Source organism: Cryptotermes secundus, unplaced genomic scaffold, assembly GCF_002891405.2.
Source record: "Cryptotermes secundus unplaced genomic scaffold, Csec_1.0 scaffold573, whole genome shotgun sequence".
In the NCBI taxonomy this organism is placed as follows: Eukaryota; Metazoa; Arthropoda; class Insecta; order Blattodea; family Kalotermitidae; genus Cryptotermes; species Cryptotermes secundus.
The window spans coordinates 612,236-638,548 of NW_019738880.1; the positions used below are offsets into that span (position 1 = coordinate 612,236).

General features: G+C 41.7%; 1 protein-coding gene across 2 annotated transcripts in view; it reads left to right on the top strand.

The window, feature by feature from the left end:
- Positions 1 to 26,313, top strand: part of LOC111871200 (pyruvate dehydrogenase protein X component, mitochondrial) — a 120,184-nt gene that overhangs the window by 45,634 nt on the left and 48,237 nt on the right. The window contains exons 1-3 of one of the 2 annotated variants that reach the window (XM_033754147.1): positions 18,575 to 18,579; positions 18,892 to 18,942; positions 25,588 to 25,728. In XM_033754147.1, the coding sequence (XP_033610038.1) occupies positions 18,894 to 18,942; positions 25,588 to 25,728 (190 nt within the window). In that variant the 5' untranslated portion in view covers positions 18,575 to 18,579; positions 18,892 to 18,893. Of the gene's footprint in view, positions 1 to 18,574; positions 18,580 to 18,891; positions 18,943 to 25,587; positions 25,729 to 26,313 lie in introns of those variants that run through there. The other variant, XM_033754148.1, reaches the window with a different exon arrangement.

Below are 26,313 nucleotides of genomic sequence, written 5' to 3' on the forward strand. Positions count from 1 at the left end.
ACCAGACCCGGGATCGAACGGTAGCGTAGTTGGTTGAGGCAGTATGCTACAAGCCGTAAGGTCGCGGGATCGATTCCCAATGAGGTCATTGGATTTTTCGATTGACCTAACCATTCTAGCCGCATTATGACCCTGTGGTCGACTCAGACTCTAACACAGGCATGTCAAACTCAACTTGTACATAGGGCCACCTCAGCCCTATAAATAATAGTCCAAGGCCGCAAAAAATAAGAAATATACATTACATTTTGATACAAGGAAATTTAATTCTATTTATTATTTAGGAATAATTTCAATATAATTACCTAAAGTCACATATCTTACAGTTTTAAAAGCAAGAGAATGCCATTTTTGACAAGTATCAAACAACTTTTCAATATATAAAAAGAGAAATTACACAAGAAATTATGTTAGAAATAGCAAAACATTGAATTCCTGCAGCCTGCTAATTTATGTCTGCGTGAGACTTCTTGTCTTCTTGTCTGTTGGAAAATTGTCTTTACAAAAAAAATATTTCTACTAAAATTTTAATATTTATTTTAATATCAATTAACTCTAAAAGTTGAGGGGCCGCACTTTGTGGCTGTGGAGGCCGCATGTTTGACACGGCTGCTCTAACAGAAACATTCTTGGGCGTAAAGGGCGGCCGGCACGTAAGGCTGACAACCTTACCGCCATCTGTGAGACGATTGTCTAGAAAATGTGGGAGCCTCAACTTCTCACAACCCTATGGGCCTCCATGGCCTGTTACAGAGACAGCTTTACCTTTACCTTTTACCGTACTTTTTAAGCGTAGCTTCATACTGACGACTGTACAGAGACAGTAATCTGAAAGTGAGAGCTGGTGGAGTCGATAGGCAACCCTGCAACTGTTGAGGTGCGTGAGAACCAACACGTCCCATCGCGCCTGGATCTTTCGACCCACGACAGTTGACACTTCATATCGATACCTTTGTGTTTTTCTAACACATGGATTATGAACTGTGTAACAAGGTTTCTGACTTCGGTTATTGACCTGTTTCAGTTCCCTTGTTGGCCTCCCACCCTTGTGGGAATGAAATAACAAAATACCCATTACTTGACCTCTTTGTAAAGTAAACATTTGTAACCAGATCTGAGATGTTGTTTACGTTTCGTACTCTCTGGAATACACGATATTGTTCGGGCGGGATCATTGGCCGATCTGTCTGGCAGCCACCGACCGACAAAGGCAGAAGTTGCAAAATTGTAGAGTGCTTTACATGGAGGGCCACTGATTCTTTCAGGCTTAAATTTCGACGCTGTCAGTATCTAGGCGATAGAGCGTCGATAGGTTGATAGAAACTGGATAGGATTTGGGATAAACCGACCATGGCCTAATCGAGATATATCCAGGCACTTCCCTCTTAAGATTATTACTTAATCATGGAAAACCTCAGTTGAGATAGCCGGTATGTCAGCCGAGATTCAAACCCAGTATCTCCCGATTGCAAGTCTAAAGCGCTACGCTACACTAGCCTGCTCGACGGAAGACACTAATACAGGACGACCCAAAAATCAGTTGGCAGAATAGTAAAATGTAAGCTAAAATACGATACAATTTTCTGTATTATGACTGAATTTACAAAAATTGTTCGAAATGATATCCTACATGTTCAGTTCACAACTCACAGCGCCGTGGTACCGTTATACAAACAGACTGGCACGTTTAAATCTGAACATTCCCCTTCAAACTAGAGAATGTGTTAGCTTAACTGAATTCTGTGACAGTCTGTACACTCTACTTAAGGTAATGTGCACACGTTGTGTCAGAACCCACTCAAGATAAGGCAGAGCAACTTCTCTAAGAGGTGGATGACAGGAGCATCGGAGTTTAATTCCCGTCGGAAGCAGAAATTCTCTTTTCACCGCCACGTCAAGAACATCTCTGAGATCAACCTAGCCTCCTATCTAACAGGAATTGAAGATTCTTTCCTGGACTCAAAGCGGCTGGAGCGTGGAGCTGGCCATTTAGTGCCAAGGCTAAGAATGCATGCAGCTAAACCTCAAATTATTCATACATCTTCCTGACATTGTGCCTGATTGAGCACATGAGCGCCTTAGCCTTCGCCTTTGCCTTTGCGTAGTCAGTGTAGCAACTGGCTACAGGCTGGACGACCGTGGGGTCGGAGTTCGAGTCCCGGTAGGGTCAAGAATTTTTGCTTCTTCGCATCGTCCAGACCGGCTTTTGGGTCCATCCAGCCCCCTATCCAACGAGTACGGGGGACTTTTCCCCGGGGGTGAAGCGGCCGGGGCATGAAACTGACCACTCACCTCCTACTAGTGCCGAGGTCGAGGAAAATGTGGATTAGTTAAGCACAGGGACAACTTTACCTTACCTTTTTTTTTTTGGCACTACAGCCCCAGTGGGCCTAGGCCTACCTCCATGGACTTCTCCGTTCACTTCGGTTTTTCTAGATCTTACACATTGGTAGGACTCCTTGGGCGAGTGATCAGCTCGTCGCAAGGCCTCTACCTGTAGACAAACACAGAAAAACGCACACACACAAACTAAACATCCATGCCCTGAGTGGAATTCGAACCCACGATCCTGGTTTCCAAGCGAGCGAAAACAGTACATGCCTTAGACCGCTCGGCTACCGTGACCGGCCAGGGACAACTTTACCCTATCATATTTGCGGCAAGTTTCATCAAGATTCGCGTATTTCGAGACAAATTGTATCTTAACATCCATTCTTGATTCGCGTTTAATTCATTGTTGGAAATAAATGCAACCTCGGTCCTTCAAGTTGTGGAAATCTTAAGGTTAATTGAATATTTTAAAGTGCTCTGACGGGTTTCTGAACTTTGTCCATCGTCATGTACTCTAAACAATGCGACATTTCGGAAAGTTGGTATGTTTCCGTCCTCAGCTGAGAGAGTAGGAAACATACCATATTGGGTTCGTTAGAAAGAGTTAACATCAATCACTGCACCCACCCCCTCACCTGCGGACGCAAACAGATCCAGTTTCGGAACGTGTTCTTAAGAATATCAGACAATGGAGAAAATCCACAAATCCCGTAATCCCAAGTCTTTTTTTTTTCTCGGCACTACAGCCCCAGTGGGCCTAGGCCTACCTCCATGGACTTCTCCGTTCACTTCGGTTTTTCTAGATCTTACACATTCGGTAGGACTCCTTGGGCGGGTGATCAGCTCGTCGCAAGGCCTCTACCTGTACACAAACACAGAAAAACGCAAACAAACATCCATGTCCTGAGTGGGATTCGAACCCACGATCCCGGCTTCCGAGCGAGCGAAGACAGTGCATGCCTTAGACCGCTCGGCTACCGTGACCGGCCGCCTTTACCTTTACCCAGGCTAATACTTGTTGCTTTTGAGTAGGTAATAGAGAAGTGTACAGCTTCGAATTTCGGGATTTAGAGTTTGCTTGCTACTGATGGGACCGCCTCGTGCAGATTCTCCGAAAAGTCGGAACTGCTTCAGTATAAACACTGTGTTAAACATTAGACAGATGCGAGAAGGATCTGCTGGAAGGACTATAAGGACATGCAGTTGCAGCTTAACAAGAAACATTGTGGCAATTCTGTTTGGAGCGACGGGCTACGGGCTAGACGGTAGGAATTCGATTCGCGGAAGGGACAAGGAATTTATCTCCTCAGCACATCGTCCAGACCGACTCTGCCTCTCACACAGACACCGGGAGCTACGTCCGCTGGAGTAAAGCCGCTTGCGGCATGCAGCTCACCACTCACCCCCATCTAGTGCAGATGTCATTCCCACATACGTCTTCACGGCGTGGCGCTTAATTAATTAAGCACAGGAATCATTTTATCTGTGTACAAAAATGGAAGCCGATCACAGTAGCCGCGCAGTCTAAGCCATGAACTCCCTTCGCCCATTCAATCGCTGGGATCGTGGGTTCGAATCTCACCTGAGGCATTGATGTCTATGTGTATTTATGTTGTTTTTGTGCTGTCCTGCGTGTAGGTAGCGGCCTTGCGGTGGGCTAATCCCCCGTCAAAGGAGTCCTACCGACTGTGTAAAAGATCAACAAACTGAAAAAGGGGCCAAAGTCCAACAAAAGGCTGCAGAGCCATACATAGGCAGGTATGTTTAGGTAAGTAAATATAAATTATGCAGATTCTTCTAGAGGATGTGACGGACCCTGAAGACATCCTAGAGTCTAAAGTCATCTGACTTCTCATGGCGGTGACTATGAAGCATACTCTCTTGTGCAATGTGGCGCCGTGTACTTTGGGAGAAGCTTACCATCGTTGCAGCTGAATACACTGCATCGGTATTCAGGCTCGAAGAACAGACCAAGCAAATATTGCGTCTTCCTTCCTTGGCTTATTCTCCTACCCTGAAGAAGGAAGCAGCAAATTTCTACCGGATTACATGACGTCACTTCATAGAATAAAATATTTATCGGAGCGTGGATTTCCCTTCCGCATAAGTCAGAATGGCCTGCATAAACTTCCTTGCAGTAACTCTTCATGCAGAATTGTCACGGACATTCTCGTTCTTGGTACAGTACAGGCTGTGGAAGTGGGGGAAAAATCTGTTTTACATGCAAACCGATATCCTGAAGTCCCTCTTCCAATCACCCCTTAAAATCAATACCTTTCATACTCCCCCCCCCCCGTCTCGTTTACTCACCCTCCTGTGGAACCCTTTCCTCCCTTAGCCCTAATTGTAGACCTAGCATGTGATGATAAGCAGGCCCAGGACGGAATCAAGACAACATCCCCTTATTTTTCCACGTCATTTTAGAATACAAATTGTTTCGAGGGGACACAGTAAAGGGACGAAGACAGAGGCATACTGACGGCCAGCGTCTAACGCGCGCCTTCCAGTAGAACGAAGCATCCGTGTTAGGATGTTATATAGACATGCCTAGAATAAGGTAAAAGTACAGTTGTCCCTGTGCTTAATTAATTAAACACCACAACATCAAGACGTATGCAGAGCGGAGGTATAGCTCCACCATTCTTAACCTCGGCGTAGATGGATGAGGGTTGTCAGCTTTACGCCCCTATCCCTTTACACCGGTGAAAGAACCCCCGGTACACACTGAATAGGAGGCTGGGTGGTCATCAGGGCCGGTTTGAACTTTATTGAGAAAAGAAGATATCCCTTACACCTGCCAAGAATCGAACTCATTTTCGCCGGTGAGCTATTCCAGCTTCGACAAGCTTAGAGCGCTCGTCCTTTAATTGACACTGAACGAAATACAGTATATTACTTCTCTGTCCCGAAACGTCCTGAGACACAGGGTGAGTAAGAAGTTCACCTGTCGTCCTAAAGTGTTGATTGAGAATCTGACGAGGATACAGACAGGGAGTCGATGGATGTGGAACGGAACACAGGAAAGTTCTAATGCAAAGCGGAGGAAGCCGAGCCATATTTGATAGTTTAGACTTGCCTTGCTTCGGAGATGTGTGTGTCGCAGAAAACTTTCGGATGGTCTCGACGGATTTAACTGAGCAAGTGTGTTGGGTCGGCAACGCCTCTGACTGGCATTCTGTAAATGCCCAGTTCGAATCTTAGCCGAGTAAGCGATCACGTCCAGGCCGCTTTACACGCAAGGGAAAGAACCCCGGGTACGTAGTGAGGCTGTGGACGGGAAGGCAACAATGTGCTGGGAACATTTGGACAGACCAGGGATAGGGCTTAGGACAGGGACCAGTGGAGGGCTCTTATGAACACGGTAATGAGTCTGGTGTTCCGAAATATATTACATAATTCTTGAGCGAGTTTTAGCTTCTCAAGAAGGACTCAGTCCGTGGAGTTGGTTAGTTAATTAGTTAGTAAGTTAGATAAGAATAAGCGCCCTTCGTAGTCTAGGGGTAACGTTCCAACCTCATGACTCAAGGTACGCGGGTTCAAACCCGGCGGAGGTCGTGGAATTTTTAAGGGCGGAACATTTCAGGGAACAAGTCCTCCGGGAGGAGGTCCCGTGTCGTAGATTTACGGAACGTAAAAGTTCCTCATGTCTCTAGGAGACCTCTGAGCAAAATTAGGCAAGTTTCCCGCCCAAGTAGTTTCCAATGCCTCTGGTAGATGGGGGAAGCATCAAGGTACCGAGGGCCGACCTCGTTAGCTCAACGGGGCTGATAGCACGCACCAGTACCGACAGGGTATAGGGACTGGTAGAATATCAAAGGGGGACGTACAGTAGGTCAACAACTGGTCGCGGTGCATGGGGAAACCCACCCCCTCCAATAATAATAATAACAATACTAGATAAGAATAAAATGTTTTGTCCCTCTGGGAGTGGAACCTCAGTTCCTTGGTTTTCCAGACTGTATGTAGCCTTGTTTCTGTACTGTCTAGCCTGTCCCGGCTACACAAACGAGATAGTTATATGATTTGTTTTTTATTTGTTATATTTTATATTTATATTTAGTAACATTTTATTTCAATGTTTCGTAATTTAGGGTAACGTGTTATTTTTCTTGGATTTCGTCAAATGTATGCACAGTTTTAAAATGACAATCATACAGCCAGTTCGGTAAAAGAATTTTAGTCATTTAGCCAGACTGTAAGCTTTATTCTGCGTTCAACCGCGTTACGTAAAGCTGATAAATATTTATCCGACCTCAAAGAACGCCAATAAACCTTTGAAACATTTCACAATTTCAAGTTAGTGTAAACTAACGCAAGTAACAGCAAACCTTGTACTGTTCTGCGCAAATGAAAGTTGTAGACAAAACAATAGAAATGGAAGCAGAGTTCCAGGGCGAAATATTGAGGTGTCTAGGGAGCAACATACTCTGCACAGGATTACACAGAACGAAGAACTCTCTTCGCTCGCTCGGAAGCCGGGATGGTGGGTTCGAATCCCACATAAGACATGGATGTTTGGTGTGTGTATGTGTTTGTTCTGTGTTTGTGTTGTCATGTGTTTAGGCAGAGGCCTTGCTACGAGCTGATCACCCGTCCAAGGAGTCCTACCGTCTGTAAAGTGATCAAAATGAAAAAATAACCTCCACGCCGTAGGGTATAAGAGGAACGGATTAAGTAAAGTAAAAGTCAGTACCCCGCGTTATGCAGCACCGCAAGACAGCAGAACATAATGAACTCGAATAGGTATGGGGGGGGGGGGGGANACTCACCCAAGTTTGGCTTAATATCCGGTGAGAGAGAGAGAGAGAGGAGACCGACGAACAGTTTCAGACAGGATAGTTGGTATCCCGTCCGAGATTCGAACCGGACACGTCCCGGTTGTATGTCACGGAACTTATTGCTTGAGCCCACCTTCTGGACTTCCTATAACAGTTCTCTTCGGCTACATTAGCTATATTAACAACCTCAACTTTGCGTGTTTTATTTTCTGTAACTATGTATATCGCGCTAGATACGAACACAGGATATTGTATAGAAAGAAGGGGTCATAAAACTAGAGCCAACTGCAGGAAAGTTAAATAAGTCTACACTTCAGGCAGCGAGTGACGTAGATGGAATATTAGTTCTGTACAGAAGATCCTTGCTTTACGAAGATTCGCATTACGAAATTTCCCTGATGCGCATTTCTGTACTGAAGTGCATACTCACTTCGTGGCTTGTCGTTCGAACCCGAATTCGCAAGTCCGAAATCCCCTCATAACAAGAACCAACACATGTGTACGTAAAACAGAATCAGTTGAACTCAATGCCTACCAGTCACTTCGCCTTAGACCCTGCTTCGGTATGCATCTTGTAGAGGGTTTTACTCTATTGTTTATTTTAACAGTTTTTACTTATATTTTTATAGGGAATATGCAACAAGCCGGAAGGTCGCGGGTTCAAGTCTCGATGAGGTCATTGGATTTTTTTTCAGTTTACTTAATCCTTCCAGCCGCACTATGGCCCTAGGGTCGACTCAGCCTCTAACAGAAATGAATACCAGGAATATTCTTGGAATGTTCTTGGGGGTAAAGGGCGGCTGGTGCGTAAGGCTGACAACCTTACTGCCATCTGTGAGCCGATTGTCTAGATAATGTGGGAACCTCAACATCTCACAACTCTATGGGCCTCCACGGCCTGTTACAGGGATACCTTCACTTACTTTACTTACATTTTTATAGCGCAATGGATGTAGAATAATCTGCTTACGAAATTTATACGTTTTCTTTCAGGCAATAAAATTAGCGTATTCTATTTTTTGGTCACCTTTACATAGTCTCGAAATAGGACCCACAATTATAGTATTGCGACTATTGGAAATATCGATTCTTCGTTAAGAAATTTCGATTTTCTTGCCCATTCTGGAACATAAGGACGGGGCCTGCTTGTGTAGAGAAATATTGCGGTAGTCAGATGAATGTATATGAGGACGTTTCAAAAGATGGTTGTGAATTCAGAAGAGCTGCTTCATGAAGAGCAGATTATGACTATTATAATCCCTAACAAGCTCATGTTGCTGTGCATGGATGAAAATAAGCCTTATAAAAAAGAATCCCTGGAAATGTTTTCCTAAAGAGATTTCCTCGTTGTAAGCGAAGCTCCTTTTTCTGTCTCCCTTCAAAACTTTGTTACTGCCGCAGTGGGCTCTACGCTACAATACGAAGCATCTTGTTGTATTCAAAGGAAAACAGTTTTTATCTCCTAAGTTTGTTTCTTCTGACAATATCATCTACGCACTTATGCGGTTAAGGTCGAATGTTAAAGAACTTTGTTATTGACAGTTTTTAAAGTTACGAAACGTCTACGCATGCGCAATGTTGCAGGGAGTTCCATCATTCTGATAGGAGGAAACAGAAGGATTTGACACTTTGTTACTGATTGATCTTTCAGCTTGTGTTAAAGTCTGAAAGTCTGTTATTTCTCGGCACAGGAAAATGATTCTGTTTAGACAGTAATATCCTGGTTTGTAATGCCGCCCAACTTTGTGATCTGTCACTGAGCTTCGTAGAAACGTGCTGTCTGCATTTATCGAAATGTAAATGCTGAAGATGGAAGCAAAAGAACTGAGCGAAAAGCCGTTAACCACATAGCGTCACGTCTTACACTTTCACAATCATGAAGATCTCAAAATTCATAACTTCCACATGACTGTATTTGTTTTCGGTATATTTAACGATACTTTCTCAATAGCATGTATTAGAAAGCGTCAATAGAATGCAAATGATAAATTTTAACGACCGTTCAACGACGTAGGCTCTGCCATCACAGCATTTGCTAGGATGAACTGAAAACCTACGCTCAAGGTTCGAGGTTTCTGAATCGATATTCGGATGTGGGACTTCCCCGAAAAAGAACGATCGCTGCTACACGATGAAGTCTGATGTGAGGATAACTGCTAATCCTTAAATTAAAGAAAGGGAGAAGCGTCCTGTCATTGCTGGACGGAGAGAGGAAGGGGCAACGTATCTCAGAGCAGGTGTCTCGGGTTCAAAACCGGAACTGAGACCTGCCAGACGTGAAGCAGGAAAGCCAGCCCTCTCCGACGGTAGATGCTACATGCTGAGTATCCTACTAAACTACAGATGAGTAGATCGGTTCGATTCTCGGAGGGACATCGGCTATACTGACGAGGACTTTCGTCGTTGTCCTCAGTCCAACCAGCCAAATTCGAGGCAGTAACTCAATTATGCCATGACCTCTTCCTTTCAAATCCTTTCCAGTTCATTTCTCATCACCCATCTAACGCTATACAACTTAGATACTAGAAAACATTGTTAGATAACTCCCTGCCCAGAAGATAGCTGTGGTAAAGTAAGGAATATTTTCCCTGCGTCACCAGAATGCAGGGCAAAATCATGATATGAAGATAGGTAACAGATGTTTTGAAAATGTGGCACAGTTCAGATATGTGGGAACGACTATAACAAATCAAAACCTGATTCAGGAGGAAATTAAGAGGACATTGAACTCGGATAATGCTTGCTACCATTCAGTCCAGAACCTTTTGTCTTTTCGTCTGCTGTCCAAAAACATAAAAATTGACATATACAAAATTCTGTATGGGTGTGACACTTGAGCTCTGATATTAATGGAGGAACCTACACTGAGGGTGTTTGAGAACAGGGCGTTGAGGAGAATATTTGGACCGAAGAGAGATGAAGTGGCAGGAGGTTGGAGAAAACTGCGTAATGAGGAGCTTCATAACTTGTACACTTCTCCAAGTATAATTAGAATGGTCAAATCAAGGAAGATGAGGTGGGCAGGGCATGTAGTACGAAAGGAGCTAACAGGACTTCATATAGAATATTGGTGGGGAAGCCAGGAGGAAAGAACTACTGGGAAGACCAAGACGTGGGTGGGTGAACAATATTGAAACTGGATCTTAGAGAAAGAGGATGGCATGGCATGGATTGGATTGATCTGGCTCAGGATAGTGACCAGTGGAGGGCTCTTGTGAACACGGTAATGAACCTTGAGTTCTTGAGTAGCTGCACAATTGGCGGCTTCTCAAGAAGGGCTCAGTTCCATGAGTGAGTGGAAGTTTTCCGTGTGCTTAACTAATTAAGCACTACACATGAAGACGTATAGGGGAGTATGCTACCTCATCAGTAGCACCAACACTATAGCCTCTGAAATTCTCATATAAGATAATCAGTTTCTAGTGAAAGAAAAGTAGGCGAATAGTTCTTCCCAGAACTTACTGCTTAAAATAGGCAGCTGAGTGCAGCCATGGACTATCCATGCTTGACTACAGCCCCATTGATAGCTTTGTATCACCTGTTCTTATTCACGCAAAACATACGTTACAAGTCAGTGCGTTCTGCCTTCAGATAAGGTCACGTAAGCTTATAATAATTTGTTTTGCCAGTGGCGAAATTTGCGCATTGTGTTCAGCCACGTGATAACCAGCCTACTTGCCTTTGCCTACTTTCAGCTGACCTTCACAAATTCCATACTTGCCAAAGCAATTAAGCAGCTTTTGTAGCTCTGCAAGAGGCTCCAGGACATTACGGTTCTACTGCGAAGTTGTGTATCTTACAAGGACTAGAGTTTCGGTAATTCGCAATTGGCAAAAGAAAGCAGTGTCATAAACAGATCAGTCGTCATGATAACGCGGAACGATTGATTGAAGTAGCTACAGCTCAGTCGCTATAGCGACGGGACACGAAATGGACGGCCGGGGTTCGATTCCCGGAAGGAGTAAGAAATTTTTCTGTTCGTAGCGTCCAGACCGGCATTGGGGCCCTCACTCCCCCTTATCCAATGGGTACAGGGGACCTTTCTCCGGGAGTAAAATGGCCGGAGAATGAAGCTGAACAGTCACTTCCATGTAGTGCCGAGGTCAAGAATGGTGGGATTATACCTCCACTCTCCCATACTCCGTAATGGTGTTGTGCTTAATGAATTAAGCCCACCGGCAACTTTACCTTTTTGTCTTTAGCAGACATGGTGTATTGCTTGTCAGTTTCCCCTTCCATAGAGTTTGAGAAATGCAAATGTAGCCCAAGTAATCCCCAGTACCGATATGAGCACGACGGAGGGGCCCCCACAGGCGCGTCCCTCGCAGTTTCCATATCCATATCTGACAGCGAGATAGATAACAGATGCGACAGATGTTTCGGAGGAAAGTTCTGCCTCCATCTCTAGGTCTGAAGAGTAAACCAGGCAAGCAACCAGCAAAAAGGAAGCAAAAAGTAGAGCATGAAAATGGAGACCGAGCTGATCTCACTGGTTGCTTTGCGTGGCTTACTATTCGACCCTGAACATGGAGTCAACTATTTCATCCGAAACATCAGTGAGCTTCTAACAGACTACATGGCGTGTCATCTCAAAATCTTCGGAGCCCTCGATGAATGGAATTTAGAAAGTTGTATGTGCGCTAGCTTCAGAATCACAGTCTCAAAACGTGTGAATTCCTAGCTTCTACATTGCATAGAGCTGAGTGGGTAGCTTCACGCTCTGGTCCCTTTACTTCCGGGAAAAGGATCGACAGTGCCCAACGTATGAAAGGCCGGGTGGGTCCAAATTTGGCCTCACTCTCTGGCCGAGAAACAAATCCGTGCTTCTACCGGGAATTGAATCAAGACCATCCACTTATTAACGCATCACTATACTGGCTTTGGATAAAGTGTAAAATGCAAGAGAGGCCTGTTACTGGCAACGCTACGGTCAGTTTTTTCGGGAAATCACATTGTCAGCATGATGAATCACAAGCAACCATGTCGACTGTGGCGACCTGAACGCTTCACTTCAAACACAATTTATGGTCTCAGGAATATGGCCTCACTGCTTTCCTCCAAAGAAAAACCCATAAAACTTCATAACCCCTTCCATTCTGTTACATAACGAACCCTCATAACTTAGTGGTTCTCCCTTCACTACAATGATCACCGTGAAATTGTTCGTTAACGAAGTAAATTCAAATCCCCACAAAAAAAAAAATTAGAATATCGACACTTTGAAATCCGTTCTAAAGTTGGGCGGAACTGTTGTTTAGGAAGAATGATCGATAATTTGTTACGGATAGAACTGGAAACCCTACCGTCCTTTGACCAGTTCTTTAAAGAAATGCCTCTACTATGCTAAATCCCACACTTGTTTTTCTTACATCTTCCCCCTTGTAGCGTGCCGTAACTTCAGACTTATCATTTCTGTGTTCAAGTCTCACTGAAAATGCATGTACACGAAAAGGGACGGCTTGAAGATAAAAGGGAGTGATGAATTCTTTTGGAGCTGTCTTTCTGCTACGTTTTTCGCCCCTTTCAGAGTTCTTTTCTTCTTTTCAACCTTCCCTACAATTCAAATAAGGGGTTTACTCGGACGCTGTCCCTGCTAGGTGGAACGCTGGCGATATTGAGTACACTTTCTGTCGTTTCCTGGATTCTTACGCAGAGAAGGATGATGGTAGGAAAGGGGGGGGTAATGTGAAGGGGGGGTTGGAGGGACGGAGAAGTTATGGTTCCAAAATGTCGGACAATCAGAGAAACTGTTGGCCTGAGAAGGGTCCGAGGAAGATATTTAGAAGCTTACGTAAAAGGAGAGAGAGTGTAACAAAGGATGACAGCAGCCGGAGTTATTCCGAAGCGGATGGGTAAAGTTGCCGGTTACTGAGCCTTCTGTTAGTGGACAGGGTAACGTCCTTAAATTACACGACATTCCAGAGGCTGTTCAGAGGCACTCAAAGTGTCCAGGAGCGGCTCTGTATGAGATTTGAGGTTCTTGAAACGGTAGCTATGAAGATTACTCTCTTCTGGGATTCGTGTAGTTCGGAAGATCTTTACCGAAGTTTCAGAGAAACGTACTGCATTTTTGTCTTTGGATAATATTAAAAATGGAAGCAGCACATTCCTCCGCAACGTCCGTGAACTTCTACCAAACTGTATAGTGTCACATAACCAATTTTCGGAATCACTGCAGATATGGACTCATGTTATCTACTGGTCTCTATCCTGAGCCAGGCGAATACACTCTATTAGCTCTAATCCTGTTTCTTTAAAATCCATTTTAATACGTATTATTCTTTCATTAAAAGCTAGGCTTTCCAAGAGGTCTCTTTCCTGCAAGCTATGAACCACAGACACTCCTCGAAGCTAGTGACATCTGGGATGTAACGCCGTGTAGTCTGATAGAAGAGCAGCGTGCGTAACTTCATACCAGAATAGAGATTCATCGCCATGAGAACCTCAGAACACATCTGATTTTCTCTGTACGCCTTCATTTCCTAGAGCATAATTGTTGTTTCCGTTGTATTATTAATTAATATCCAACTGCGGAACCGAGGAGGGGGGGGCACGGTGGTGCATCTGCCCTGTGCAGAAGGCAATACATAATTTCATCCATATTGTAGACTTGTTATCCTGTGTCTGTCACTCACTCATGGAGCTGAGCCCTGCTTCAGAACCTGCCAATTCTGCAGCTACTCAAGAACTTCCCAGCATTTTATGGAACCCGAAAGTTCATTAGCGTATTCACAAGAGCTCTCCACTGGTCTCTATCCTGAACCAGATCAGTCCAGTCCATACCATCCAATCCTATCTCTCTAAGATCCATTTCAATATTGTCCACCCACCTACGTCCTGGTCTTCCCAGTGGTCTCTTTCCTTCTAGCTTTCCCACATATTTCCTATATACATTCCTCTTCTCCCCCATTCGTGCTACATTTGCTGCACATCTCATCCTCCTTGACTTGATCATTCTAATTGTACTTGGAGAAGAGTACAAGTTATGAAACTTGTTATACGAGTACGTAATATGTCTGAAGTACATATGCCACATAGTGGCGTAGACCGTTTGTCATCATCATGAAGTTACTGTATTCCGTTTTCAATGAACAGTGGGAACCAAAACCTTCATATTAGCAATTTCGTTGAACGCACAGGATATGATGTACCTCCAAAGGTTTTCAGAAAATAGAATATTTGTTTCAGGAAGATGCTTTCTGTTCCTATTTTAGGGTTCACTGGAAAATAGTAAACATCTTGCAGGATAGACGAATGCATGAGGTCAGTGGACGGGTGTGTGTGTGTCTGGTCTCTTATCTTGTTCCTTTCTCCACAAAGACACGAGATAAACTCAAATATTGCTTCATGGAGCGATTAAACTCATCAGAGAAACGCGCTCTTAAGTACCTGAGAATAAATACAAATATCGTTCAGAAAGAGGCAGGCAGAATTCTTGTAGTGCTCGTCAGAGTAATGTCGGCTGTCGATAAGGGTCTTATTCACTCGACAATGCCCTACTAATCGAATAGTCTAGAGATTTAACGATAACATTATCGATTAATAAATCAGTATTTTTTTAAATAAATATAGTTCTTATACCGAACAATTTGGCTCTGGTACTAACTTCATGGAGCTGAGCCCTTCTTGAGAAGCAGCCAGTTGCGCAGCTACACAAGAACTTCCCAGAACTTATCAAGCCTAAGTGTTTATTACCGTGTTCACAAGAACCCTCCAGTGGTCCCTATCAAGAACCAAATCGATTCAGTCCATACCACCCCATCCTATCTTTCTAAGACCCATTTTTGTCTTCCTATTGGTCTCTTTCCTTCTGGCTTTCCCACCAATATCCTATATGCAAGCTTCTCCTCCCCCATTCGTCTATATGTCCTGCCCATCTCATTCTCCATGACTGCATCATTCTAATTATACTTGGAGAAGAGTACAAGTTATGAAGCTCCTCATTATGCAGTTTTCTCCAACCTCCCGTCACTTCATCTCTCTTCGGTTCAAATATTCTCAACACCATGTTCTCAAACACCGTCAGCGTAGGTTCCTCCCTTAATATCAGAGCTCAAGTTTCACACCCATACAGAATTTTGTATATGCGAATTTTTATGTTTTTAGACAGCAGACGAGAAGACACAAGGTTCTGGACTGAATGGTAGCAAACATTACCCGAGTTCAATCTCCTCTTAATTTCCTCCTGAATCAAGTTTTAATTTGTTATCGTCGTTCCCAAATATCTGAACTGTGCCACGTTTTCAAAGCATCTGTTTACTATCTTTATGTCATGATTTTGCCCTGTATTCTGGTGACGAGGCAGCAACATACTTAGTTTTCTCTGTGTTTACTTCTAGACCAATCTCCTTACTGCCGTCATTTAAAATTTTCTGTGTTGAAATTATATACAAGCTGCAAGGAGCACCTTGCATCAAAATGTACAATTGTCTTCACCAGAGCAGTCATACCGATAGAAAAAGGGGCAACGTAAATTTCTCAACGATAGTATGAAAAGCAGACATATAAAATTATTGATTCCGACTGTTCGGCTTGTTTAAAAAAAGAATTTACACCATTCTCCGGCGCAATTATTTGTAAATATTATTTCTAACAGTTCGTTTGTGCACATACGTCAAGTCCAGCATAGTGGCAAAGAAACTGCTTTATTGATACGATTGTGTATTTCAGTTGCTAACGTGATACAATTTAAGCTTCAGAAATACGTCATGTTTTCGAGTGGCAGTTATATAATAGTTGTTTAATAGACTCCATCTCATTTCAGAAATACACATATTCGTAGACGCTTCCCGTTAAGCAGGGAACTCGTGAAGGTCATGAAGCGAGCCATGAAAACAATTTGGGTGTCGTTGATAGGGTTTCACGCCCCTTATTCTGGCGCCATTAGTTGAAACTTTGAACCAAACGCGAGTGAAGTCATAGAGAAGAAAACGGAAAGTTGTTTTTCAAATAAACCTTACACGCTGTCAGATATCTTTCCGATAACTGTAGGAATAAATGGGATGCGTTAGAAATAAATGTCTATGACGTGTGTCTGCAGTTTGTTCGTACAAGAGAACTGTGCACGTAATGACTGAACAGTATTGTTTTGCAAAGAAAACAAATATATCGACATCAATCTTAAATGTGAGACCTACATTAGTGTGTGTTTGTTCTTATCAGTCCTACCTTTGTTTCTCGATGCGAAGGCCGGTGGAAACGTTTTTCTGGAAGTCGATTGTTTTTTGGCAGCGAATAGCAACTAAATTCTGCATGCTGTGCTTTACCGGTCAGATCCCCTCCCCCCAACATACGCATTTCTCTTTCCCGATACCCAGCATTCACGTAACCACTCACCCCTTTTCCTGGTTCAACCCCCACAAGATACAGGATAACCTTCATTAACATCAGCCTGACATCTAGCGGAAACTGTTTAAACTGCCGTAAGGGTGATTACATGACCGGTTGTGTCCGTCCGAACATACAGCACCATCTGTTGAAGAGAGACTCATCTACTGGAGAAAGTGGAAACCCGATTCCTGTCGTTGGATGTAGTAATGTGAACTCGTAAGCTATCATTTTTACTCCCACTAATTAAACATTCAATTCAAACTATGTACACGAAAGTACATTACTCACAAGATCCTACCATGTCTATTCATACTTAAACTGTAACAGAATTAAGGTAAATGTGAAAATGTAAAGTTGTCTCTGTGCTTAATTAAATACCACGGCACAAAGATCGGAGTTGTAGCTCCGTCATTCTTGACCTCGGCACTAGATGAAGGTCTCTGGTCGCTTTACTCCAGGGAAAGAGCTCCTGATATCCGTTGGATAGATGGCTGAGTGGACTCCAGGACCGTTCTCAATCGGTCTGAATGCTGTGGAGTAGAGAAAATGTTCTTGTCCGTGACGGGAATCGAACCCCGACCCTCCAGCCCATAGCACATTGTTATACCGACTAAGTTATTCCGGCTCGTAGCAGAAATAATTGAAATGGAATGAGATATCTCCGAGCCAGTGCGTGGGGATGCAGTATAAATCTGTGGTCTCTACTATGCGACACTGAGTTTTCTATCAATCGAGGATACCCCAGTTGTGTGGGTGAGTTAACCATAAATAAAAATCCAAAGCCTCAACTCAGCTCAATCTAATGTCGAGGTTAATTATCGCTTAGAGCCATACCTCCACTCCAAAGTACGCCTCCTTGTGATGGTACTCGGAGTCAATTTCAGTCTTATTTCAAAGACTTTGTGTGGCATCTGTATTTGTTCACCATAGGGCTCTATGTAAACACGAAATTTTATGGATCCATAAAGCAGGGAATGTCTGGACCCCGGAAACGGCGTTCAGTGTGCCAAACTGCCCTGTGCCACAGAGTCGGCGTTTTTTCCAAGCGGTACATATACCGGCAAAATCATCAAACCTAAAAAAATCGCTTATCTCTCCCGCATTGTATTTTCCTGCCTTGGGGCTAAGAGAGTGTGGAGCACTGGCAAACTTTCCTTTTTATATTTATATTTTAAAAGTCTAAATAGCTCATCCCGTGAGGGGCCGGGATCATACCTCCAAATCCTACGAATCGTAGGAGGCAACGAAAAGGGAACCCAGTACCTGGGGGTATAACCTTGCCACCCTGTTCCTGGGGGATATAAATCATCCCAATTTCAAATTCATTAAGCTCTCCCTGTGCTTGATTAAGAACTATGCCATGAAGACGTAGGGAAAATGAAGTTATAAGTCCACTAACTAACTAACCTACTCCATAGACCACAGACTCAGCTGCTCAAGAAATTCCCCAAATCATGGAGCCTCATCACCAGAGCCAGGATTTTGATAACATGTCATTTTTTTCCTTGTATCCTATGCGATGCTCTTAAATATATAAATCTCGGATATGAGCTGCTGGTTACAGAAATGTAAATTTTATAGGTAATTTTTTGACATTTTTGAGTTTAAGGTCATTTTTTCATTTTGGGGGTAATTTTTTGGACTTTTAAGGGTATTTCTTGTCATTTTTGGCCATTTTAAGGAATTTTTCTTCATATGTTTTCTGAAATGTGAATAACATGGAAGCGAAGTGTTCTTTCTTTTCTCCTTTAGGTCATATTTCTGGATTTTTTTCGGTCATTTTTTTAAATATTTTCAGGTTATAAAAATCCAGGCCCTGCTCATCACTTATTAAATGAGCTTTCGTACTATCAACTCCCCTTGCTTTCTTCCTTATCCCTCTTTAATCCTACATGTTATCGAGTGAAACGCCAAGACCCTCCTCAGACGACATTAACCAAGAAAAGATTCATGATAATTAATCGCAAACCTCCTTCTTTATATAGTACATACACTTCCTTCCACGTATCCACATCAGAACATTATCGTTATGCAGAGAACAGACACGAAAGATCGCTCGCTCATTCGTGACGTACTGTGTAACATACGCTCTTGCAAGGTGTTATACTTCAACTACTACGGGTACGAGGGTGCGCCATCGGTAAGTTACTGACGTAAGTCTTTATGTCAGCACTATAAAGTCACTAGATTCTATTTTTAACATATTTGGATATTGATACGTCGGTGGGCAATTCAGACATATTTACACAGGGCTCTTATTCCGTAAGGTTCCCCGCAAAAAGCATGACGTACCTTGGTTCGTAGATGGACTGAACGCTCGATAGTTTATTGCTACGGTAGCTCGAAATTGCATAACGACAATTGAAAAATTCACGTTTACAAAACTGTCTTATGTGTGGAGAAGGGTAAGTTAAATTACCTACCACATATAATGAATCCTTTGTCGTTCCAGGTATGTTTTGCTTGTTCCCGCATCCCGAACACATCACCACCTCCTGTCCTGGTAAGTCAAAGTGATCCGTCGGTCTGTGACATGTTCGGCTGGTTGCCTCCTTTGTCCCTAGAGGCGAACAGGTTTTCTGGAAATGTTACGTGTTGCGCTCACAAAGCCATACTTTTCCGTAACCTCAACGACTTAAGTGATAATTCAAACAATATAAAGCTTGTTTCGTTTTGAAGAAAAATTTCTTCTTTAAGATATGTTATCGCATTCATTTTAGTGATGTGAATGCAAAAATTACGCCTTTGAGGGCAGGCGAGGTTGCTTTACGTAACTCGCGAAGAAGATAAATTGTTACAAAGACACTTTACATTTTAGCTCGCAGACAAATGTTCTGCATGTCATTCGTAGTGTCCTTTGCAGTTTAATATCTAGTGAGTCAACAGAAGACAAACGAACAGACGTAAGCGGACTGACCGTTGATACGCAGCATTTAAACCCTTTTAATTTAAGGATGATTCAGGGGCGGAAGAATATTTCCCTGTACTTTTTCGCATAAAATGAGCATTCTTTTTTAGAAACTTTCAGCCGTTTATAAGAGAAGTGTCTGTTCCACTGCAAGCCTCAGTTCTATTACGTAATTAGATAATGGTCACAAAGTAGCAACCAAACCAAATTCAGCATACAGTGTTTGTACTATATTTGAGATGCCTCTCTACAGAACATTCATACCTCGCGATACTGTGATTCATGAACTAATTAGCTCCATGGAGCTGAATCCTTCTAGAAGCCACCAGTTGCTCAACTCCTCATGATATTCCCAACATTTTATGGGATCCAAAGGTTCATTACGGTGTTCACAAGAAGAGCCTTCCATTGGTCCCTATCCTCAGCCAGATGAATCCAAATCATACAACTATATCTTATTTCTCTTTAAGATCCATTTAACATTATCCTCACACCTATATCTAGGTCTTACTTATGGTCTCTTTCCTTCTGGCTTTCCCACCAAAATGCTATATGCATTCCTCTTCTCCCCATGCGTGCTACATGTCCCGACCATCTCATCCTCCTTGACTTAACCACGTTAATTATATTTGGAGAGGAGCTTGAGCTGCTAAGTTCCTCATTATGCAATTTTCTCCAACCTCCTACCATTTCATTCCTCCTCGATACAACTATTCTCCTCAGCACCCTGTCCTCAACTACCTTCAGTCTATGTTTTTCTCTTAATGTCAGAAACCAGCTTGCACACCCATAAAATCTAAAAGCAAAATTACATTTTTAGCACTGCACTTTTGTCAATAGAGGACATCAAAATGGAATGTCAGTGTTTACAGGCAAGAACAGGCTCTCATGTTATCTGCACCTGTGGTCATTCAAAGGTAGTTTGCAAAAATATGGTTTTCCTATTTCTATGAATCTGCATTTACTGCCAAATAGCCTTCTCATTTTTAGTAGTCTCCACCATTCATGCTACAGGACCTGTCCATCTCATTCTCCTTGACTTCATCATTCTAATCATACTTGGTGAAGAGTACAAGTTATGAAGCTCCTCATTATGCAGTTTTCTCTAACCTCCTATCACTTCATCCCTTCCCGGTCCAAATATTCTCCTCCACACCCTGTTCTTAAATACCCTCAGTCTATGTTCCTCCCTTTATGGCAGAGACCAAGTTTCACACCCATGCAGAACCACAGGCAAAATTATAGTTTTGGATATTCTATTTTTTGCGTTTTTAGACAGTAGACACAAAGACAAAAAGGTTCTGGACTTAATGATCGCAAGCAACACAGGAACTCAGTCCCCTCTCAATGTCCTCCTGATCAAATTTCGGTTTGTTACTGTCATTTCCAAATATTTTAAATATGCCACATTCTCAGAGGATCTATTAGCTACCTTCGTGTTATGATTTTTGCCCACTTTATGGTGATGAGACAGCAACATATACTTAGTTTTCTCTGCTTTTACTTCTACACCAACCTCCTTACTTGCATCAATTAGAGTTTCTGTGTTTTTTTTACAGTATTTATGTTAAATAGATATACATATCAGCATAGACCAGAAGCTGATATGTTTTATTTAATTTCAGTCCCACTTGTTTTTCCTGGACTCTCCTATTAGCATACTCTAAAGGAAATTTGAAAAGCTGAATGTTGTACTTTTGACAGTCAGATTTTTTATGTGGCAAAGTTTACTGCCCTAACTCTGTCCATTATCATTGCTGATTTCCTGTGAATTCTCATTCCCAGTTGTGGGTTTGAAAATGTCTTCCCTACCCCTTTAACATTGAAATCTCCTAAAAAGAAATCATATGGTATTTAGGGAGTATATCAAATACATGTTCTTCTCATAGAAGCTGTCTTTCATATCATCAATTTTATCCTCTGTTGGGGCATAAACATTCAGAACGATGATATCACACCTGAGACCTTTTAATATTATGTACAATATCCTATTATTAACAAACTCTAGCCTCTTACCTGCTGTTATGATTCTCTTGTATACGAAAATACCTGTGCCTAATTCATGATTCTCATTGCGATTTCAAGAGAAAAATGTAATTCACCTGCTGCTTCGGTGTCATCCCTATCCCATCTGATCTCCTGTACTCCCACAAAATCTAACTTATATTTTGAAAATTCCTTTGCCCCTGTCATGAGCTAACATGCAAACATATGAGAACCACTGGGCTTGTGGGTAGTCATGGGCTTGCTTCACTTGGTCTTGTCCCTGGATTAGTGCATCTCTGTTCTGCTTTATCATATTAGTCACCAAGTACAAGAACTGACCGAGACTGAAAACCCTGCCCCCATTAAATTTCGAGGGTGCAGCCTCATCTCAATAGCCCTCTTTATTAAGGGGTTCATGTATCCCAGTGTTTTATCTATGTAGTTGGGCCATGCTGCTGAATTTGATAGTGTGCCCCATTAAAATCTTCACTATGCCATTGCTGACTTCTCTGGCTGTCCTAGACATATGTGTCCCTTACATCTGGTCTCAATGGTTCTATCCATCTGCTGTCCAATATACACCTCGCTGCATTCACACAGGACATAATAACAAAACTATTGAAGGATGATAACATAAAAAATACACACAGAATTACTGGGTTTTGGGACTTTTTCCATTGTCTGGAATTCTAGGTAATAGAGGGCACGACATTTTGGAAACTGGATCTGTTCCTGTCTTCAGGTGAGAAAGGAAGACACTGTACACTAGAAGCTATACTTCACGTATTCACAATCCAGTCATATCATCACCCAATATTACAAAAAATACAAAATATAATTTTCAAAAATCTCCTCTATATAATCATTTTTCATGAAAATAATGAAATGTGATGACAGAGGCTACTGCTGGCAGAGCTACCTACTGTCAGACTTAGTACCTCCAGCATTCAGCATGGGCACACTGTGTCACCATAATCTCATGTAGTATCATAACAATTTTATTTACAGATAAGTTAGAACAGTGTTAACTGATTCTGCAATTTAATACCATGCTACAAAATAGACATTATACATTTTTTACACATGCAGTGAATATTGTATGTATATTATGTTTTGTGAGTGTCTGCAAAGTTGAAACAATACACATTATTAGACACTGCCTGCTAATTTGTAGGACAAAAAAAAAACACAAAACTTAAAATAACAATACATAAATAGATAATGAATATAAAAAATGAAACACAGAAATGTATTTATTTACTGTGGATTAAATGATTATATAGCAACAATGACCTTCTTTCACAAGGTTTTTGAATTTCTATGAAGTGAAGTAAAATAATGATAACGATTATGATGTATATTGTTTTCAGAATAGATATAATTATCATAAATTTTCAACAGTAAGTGACAGAAAATGGTCCTTCTTTGCAAAGTATTCCTTAAGGCGAACATCAGCATACCTGGAACACAGAAGACAAAATAAGAAACAAGACTGTTCAATTACATCACTTCATCCAATATAAGAAAAATCTCATGAAAATAATATTTTAATATTTTGTTAGCATCTTAAAAGAAAATTTGATTAACATCAACTTCAACTGGTTAATGAATATATTAGTACTACTCTGAATAGAATGTATATGCAGTGAACTGTTCATTATCCATGGTAATCAAGAGAAAAAGTAACACACACAGTTGGAGACAACAGTCAATAAAAAAAATTGAAAATAGCCATTGTGCATGCTGCAGTCAATCGTGATGAATCACTTAAACTCTAGACTTATCCCGCTAACACCACCCCAGCATGGACAGCACAGAAAGCGTTGCTTCCAATAGTTCTTCTATTGTCACATCATGCCGCTGTTGCACGGACCACGCAGAGAACACCGCTTCCCAGATAGTGCATCGACACATGTTAGGAATCTGTTGCCTAGCAACAGGCATTGTTTATGGAGTCAGCAATGGATCTACATGCTCAGTAGTATCCTCCCATATATGCTACATGCCCCATCCATTTCATCTTCCATTATTTGAACATGATAATCTTTGATGAGGCATGTAAACTATGAAGCTTGTATTCATGCAGTTTTCTTCAACCTCCTATTGTTACTTTCCTCTTAAGTACAAACACTCTCCTCAACACTATCTTCTTCTCTTACTGTGAGACATGAAGCTTGACACCCATTCACAAATATAGGCAGGACTGATGGCGGTCCCAACCCAGTTTTGAGTTGGTTTGGTAATTGTCAAATACTTTAATTGCCTCTTGACTATCTGATAGATTATAGATGTTTCTATTTCTCTAGTCCCTATTTAGATTCTCTACTGCATGTGCCTTGATGGCATACAATGAATGAGTATGAATGAATGCCTGGAATACTGTGGTGTATTTCCAAATGCTGAAGCTAAGCTTCTGCCTGTGCCATAACCATACACCCCAGCCCCAATACCCTTGTTGGTGTGTACCACATTAGATCTCCCTCCCAATTGGGTTAAAACCTGACTTTCCATTCACTTCCGTCAGGGAGTCTGATTGTGAAAGGTTTGTCATAGTGTGTCTTAACATCATTCTGTCAGCCCCATCTGTAAGGACAGATTCTTCTTTCATGCCCCGAGTTTTGCATGCATGTCTAAAATCTTCAAATTTGGGTTTCCAAATTTCCAAACTTTATCTGAATAACTTTAATACACCTAAAATACATTAAATAATGTCTCATTTAAAAAGACTCTCTGCATATAGTAATAAATATATTCAGGATTTGTACTCCACCAAACAAAATTTTCTTGTAGTTCCCAAGAGGCAGTAGAATGTATATCTGTGGTCTCACACTTCCCTAAGGTTCAGTATAAAAATAATATTTGTCGTATCCTAAGGGGGCGTGTGGTAGCGTAGTTGGTTGAGGCACTATGCTACAAGCCGGAAGGCCGCGGGTTCAAGTCCCGATGAGGTCATTGGAGTTTTTTCAATTGACCTAATCCTTCCAGCCGCACTATCGCCCTGGGGTTGACTGAGCCTCTAACAGAAATGAGTACCAGGAATATTCTTGGGAGTAAAGCATGGCTGGTGCGTAGGGCTGACAACCTTGCTGCCGCCTATAAGCCGATTGTTTAGAAAATGTGGGAACCTCAACATATCACAACCCTATGGGTCTCCACGGCCTGTTACAGGGATAGCTTTACTTTTACTTTTACTCTTTTTTTTTTTATTTACTTACCCTAAGAAATCGAAGTCTATCCTGGAATGTTCGGCTTGTATGAGGGCCCATATTGCCCAGAGGAAATGTGATGCCAGAGCAAATTTATTTACTTGGACATAAAGGCAACTAATGTCAAGCTCGGTTTTGGTATTGCTCATATCATCATCATCATCACTATCAGATGTATCTGTGATACTGGTGCGAAAAGTTTCTAGGTAAACTTGTAACCATCGCCACTGGAACTCTGCTGAAGGATATGCTGCATAATCTACATCTGCTACACCTGTTTCAAGACAAAGAAAGGAATTTGCTGATTCTGTAATAATGGAGCATGGCACAATACATTCACACCCCCTCCCCCCAAAGTATCATTGCATGGAACAATTAATGATGAGTTTTATCATTCACTTCTTATGTTCTGATTTTAAGACAGTTAACGAATTATTTTAATTAGCATTTTTTATTACTATTAAAAATATTTTGTTGGTAAAACAAGAAGTCCTGGGAAGAAATAATCACCTACTTTCCTTCGATATGACATGGAACGCATAGAAAACAATGCATCCAACAATTCTTCTATTGTTTTGTGCGTATTCTTTGCTACAGGAATGTGTTTACCAAGCCGTTGCTTAGCAATGAGAGGGATATACATACATACAGACACACATTCAAACAGGCACAGTAGACTAACAACAGAGGAACTGCTGGAGGTGGTGTTTTCTTTGCAGTCTGACCCAGATGCATTTCAGCCCTATGAGCAAAGAGTACAGCAAATGCTACTTTCTGACTTCTTGTCCACTGTCTTCAATTATATATTCTATAAGGGCTGTTACAGAGAGATCATGCCAACAGCATTTTGATTCATTTCAGTTCTGGCAATGGTGGGGATTCAATCAGAGCCTTGCATCTAGTCTTTCCTGCAGAAATTATAAGGGAGAACAGAAAATAATTCTTACCAGCAAACTCTGCAAAGTGGTTGCCAATGTCAAAGGCTTGATAGTTGTAGCTGGAATACTCATAATCAATAAAGGTAACAGTTTTCTTCTCGGCATTGTAGATGACATTGGCCAGCAGCAGATCATTGTGGCAGAAGACAACTGGACTACCCAGATTAGACAACTCAGCTTTCAGCACTGCATACTCTTCCTCCAGCTTACTTTTTGGAGGGATCAGCTCCAAGAACCTGCAAAGTTTGCAGGTAAGGGACTGATTCATGGCAGTTGGTGAACAGTCAAACTAATATATTCTTGTGTGATATGTATTTTTTCTTTATTAAATCATTCAGAAACTTATTTGGTTATTCACTGATTTATTTTGTTTTTAAATACACTATGTTTGTCCTTTTAATTCTCTGTTTGCTTATATATGTTTATTATTTATTAACTCACTTAGTTATATACTTTCTTTCTTCCACTTACCTAATTAATTTAGTTATTCAGTCATAACTTCAGTCACATTATTCATTTATTTGTGTTTATGTTTCCTATTTATTAGCTTTGTTATTTAACTACAGTAGTTAATCACTTACATTTTTTATTATTTACTACTCACTTACTTATTGATTACTTATTTATCTACACATTACCATCATTCCTTTCCCTCATTTGCTCATTCTTTTGTTAATGATTAATCAATGCAGTCATCCTTTAATTCATGCACTGATATATTTATTTGCTACACACTCACTAATTGATATCTGACTACAGTGACACACACCAGAAGACAGTTATCTTCATAGTTACCTCTTTGAGAATCAAAAATATTTTTGATAGTTTACTGATGT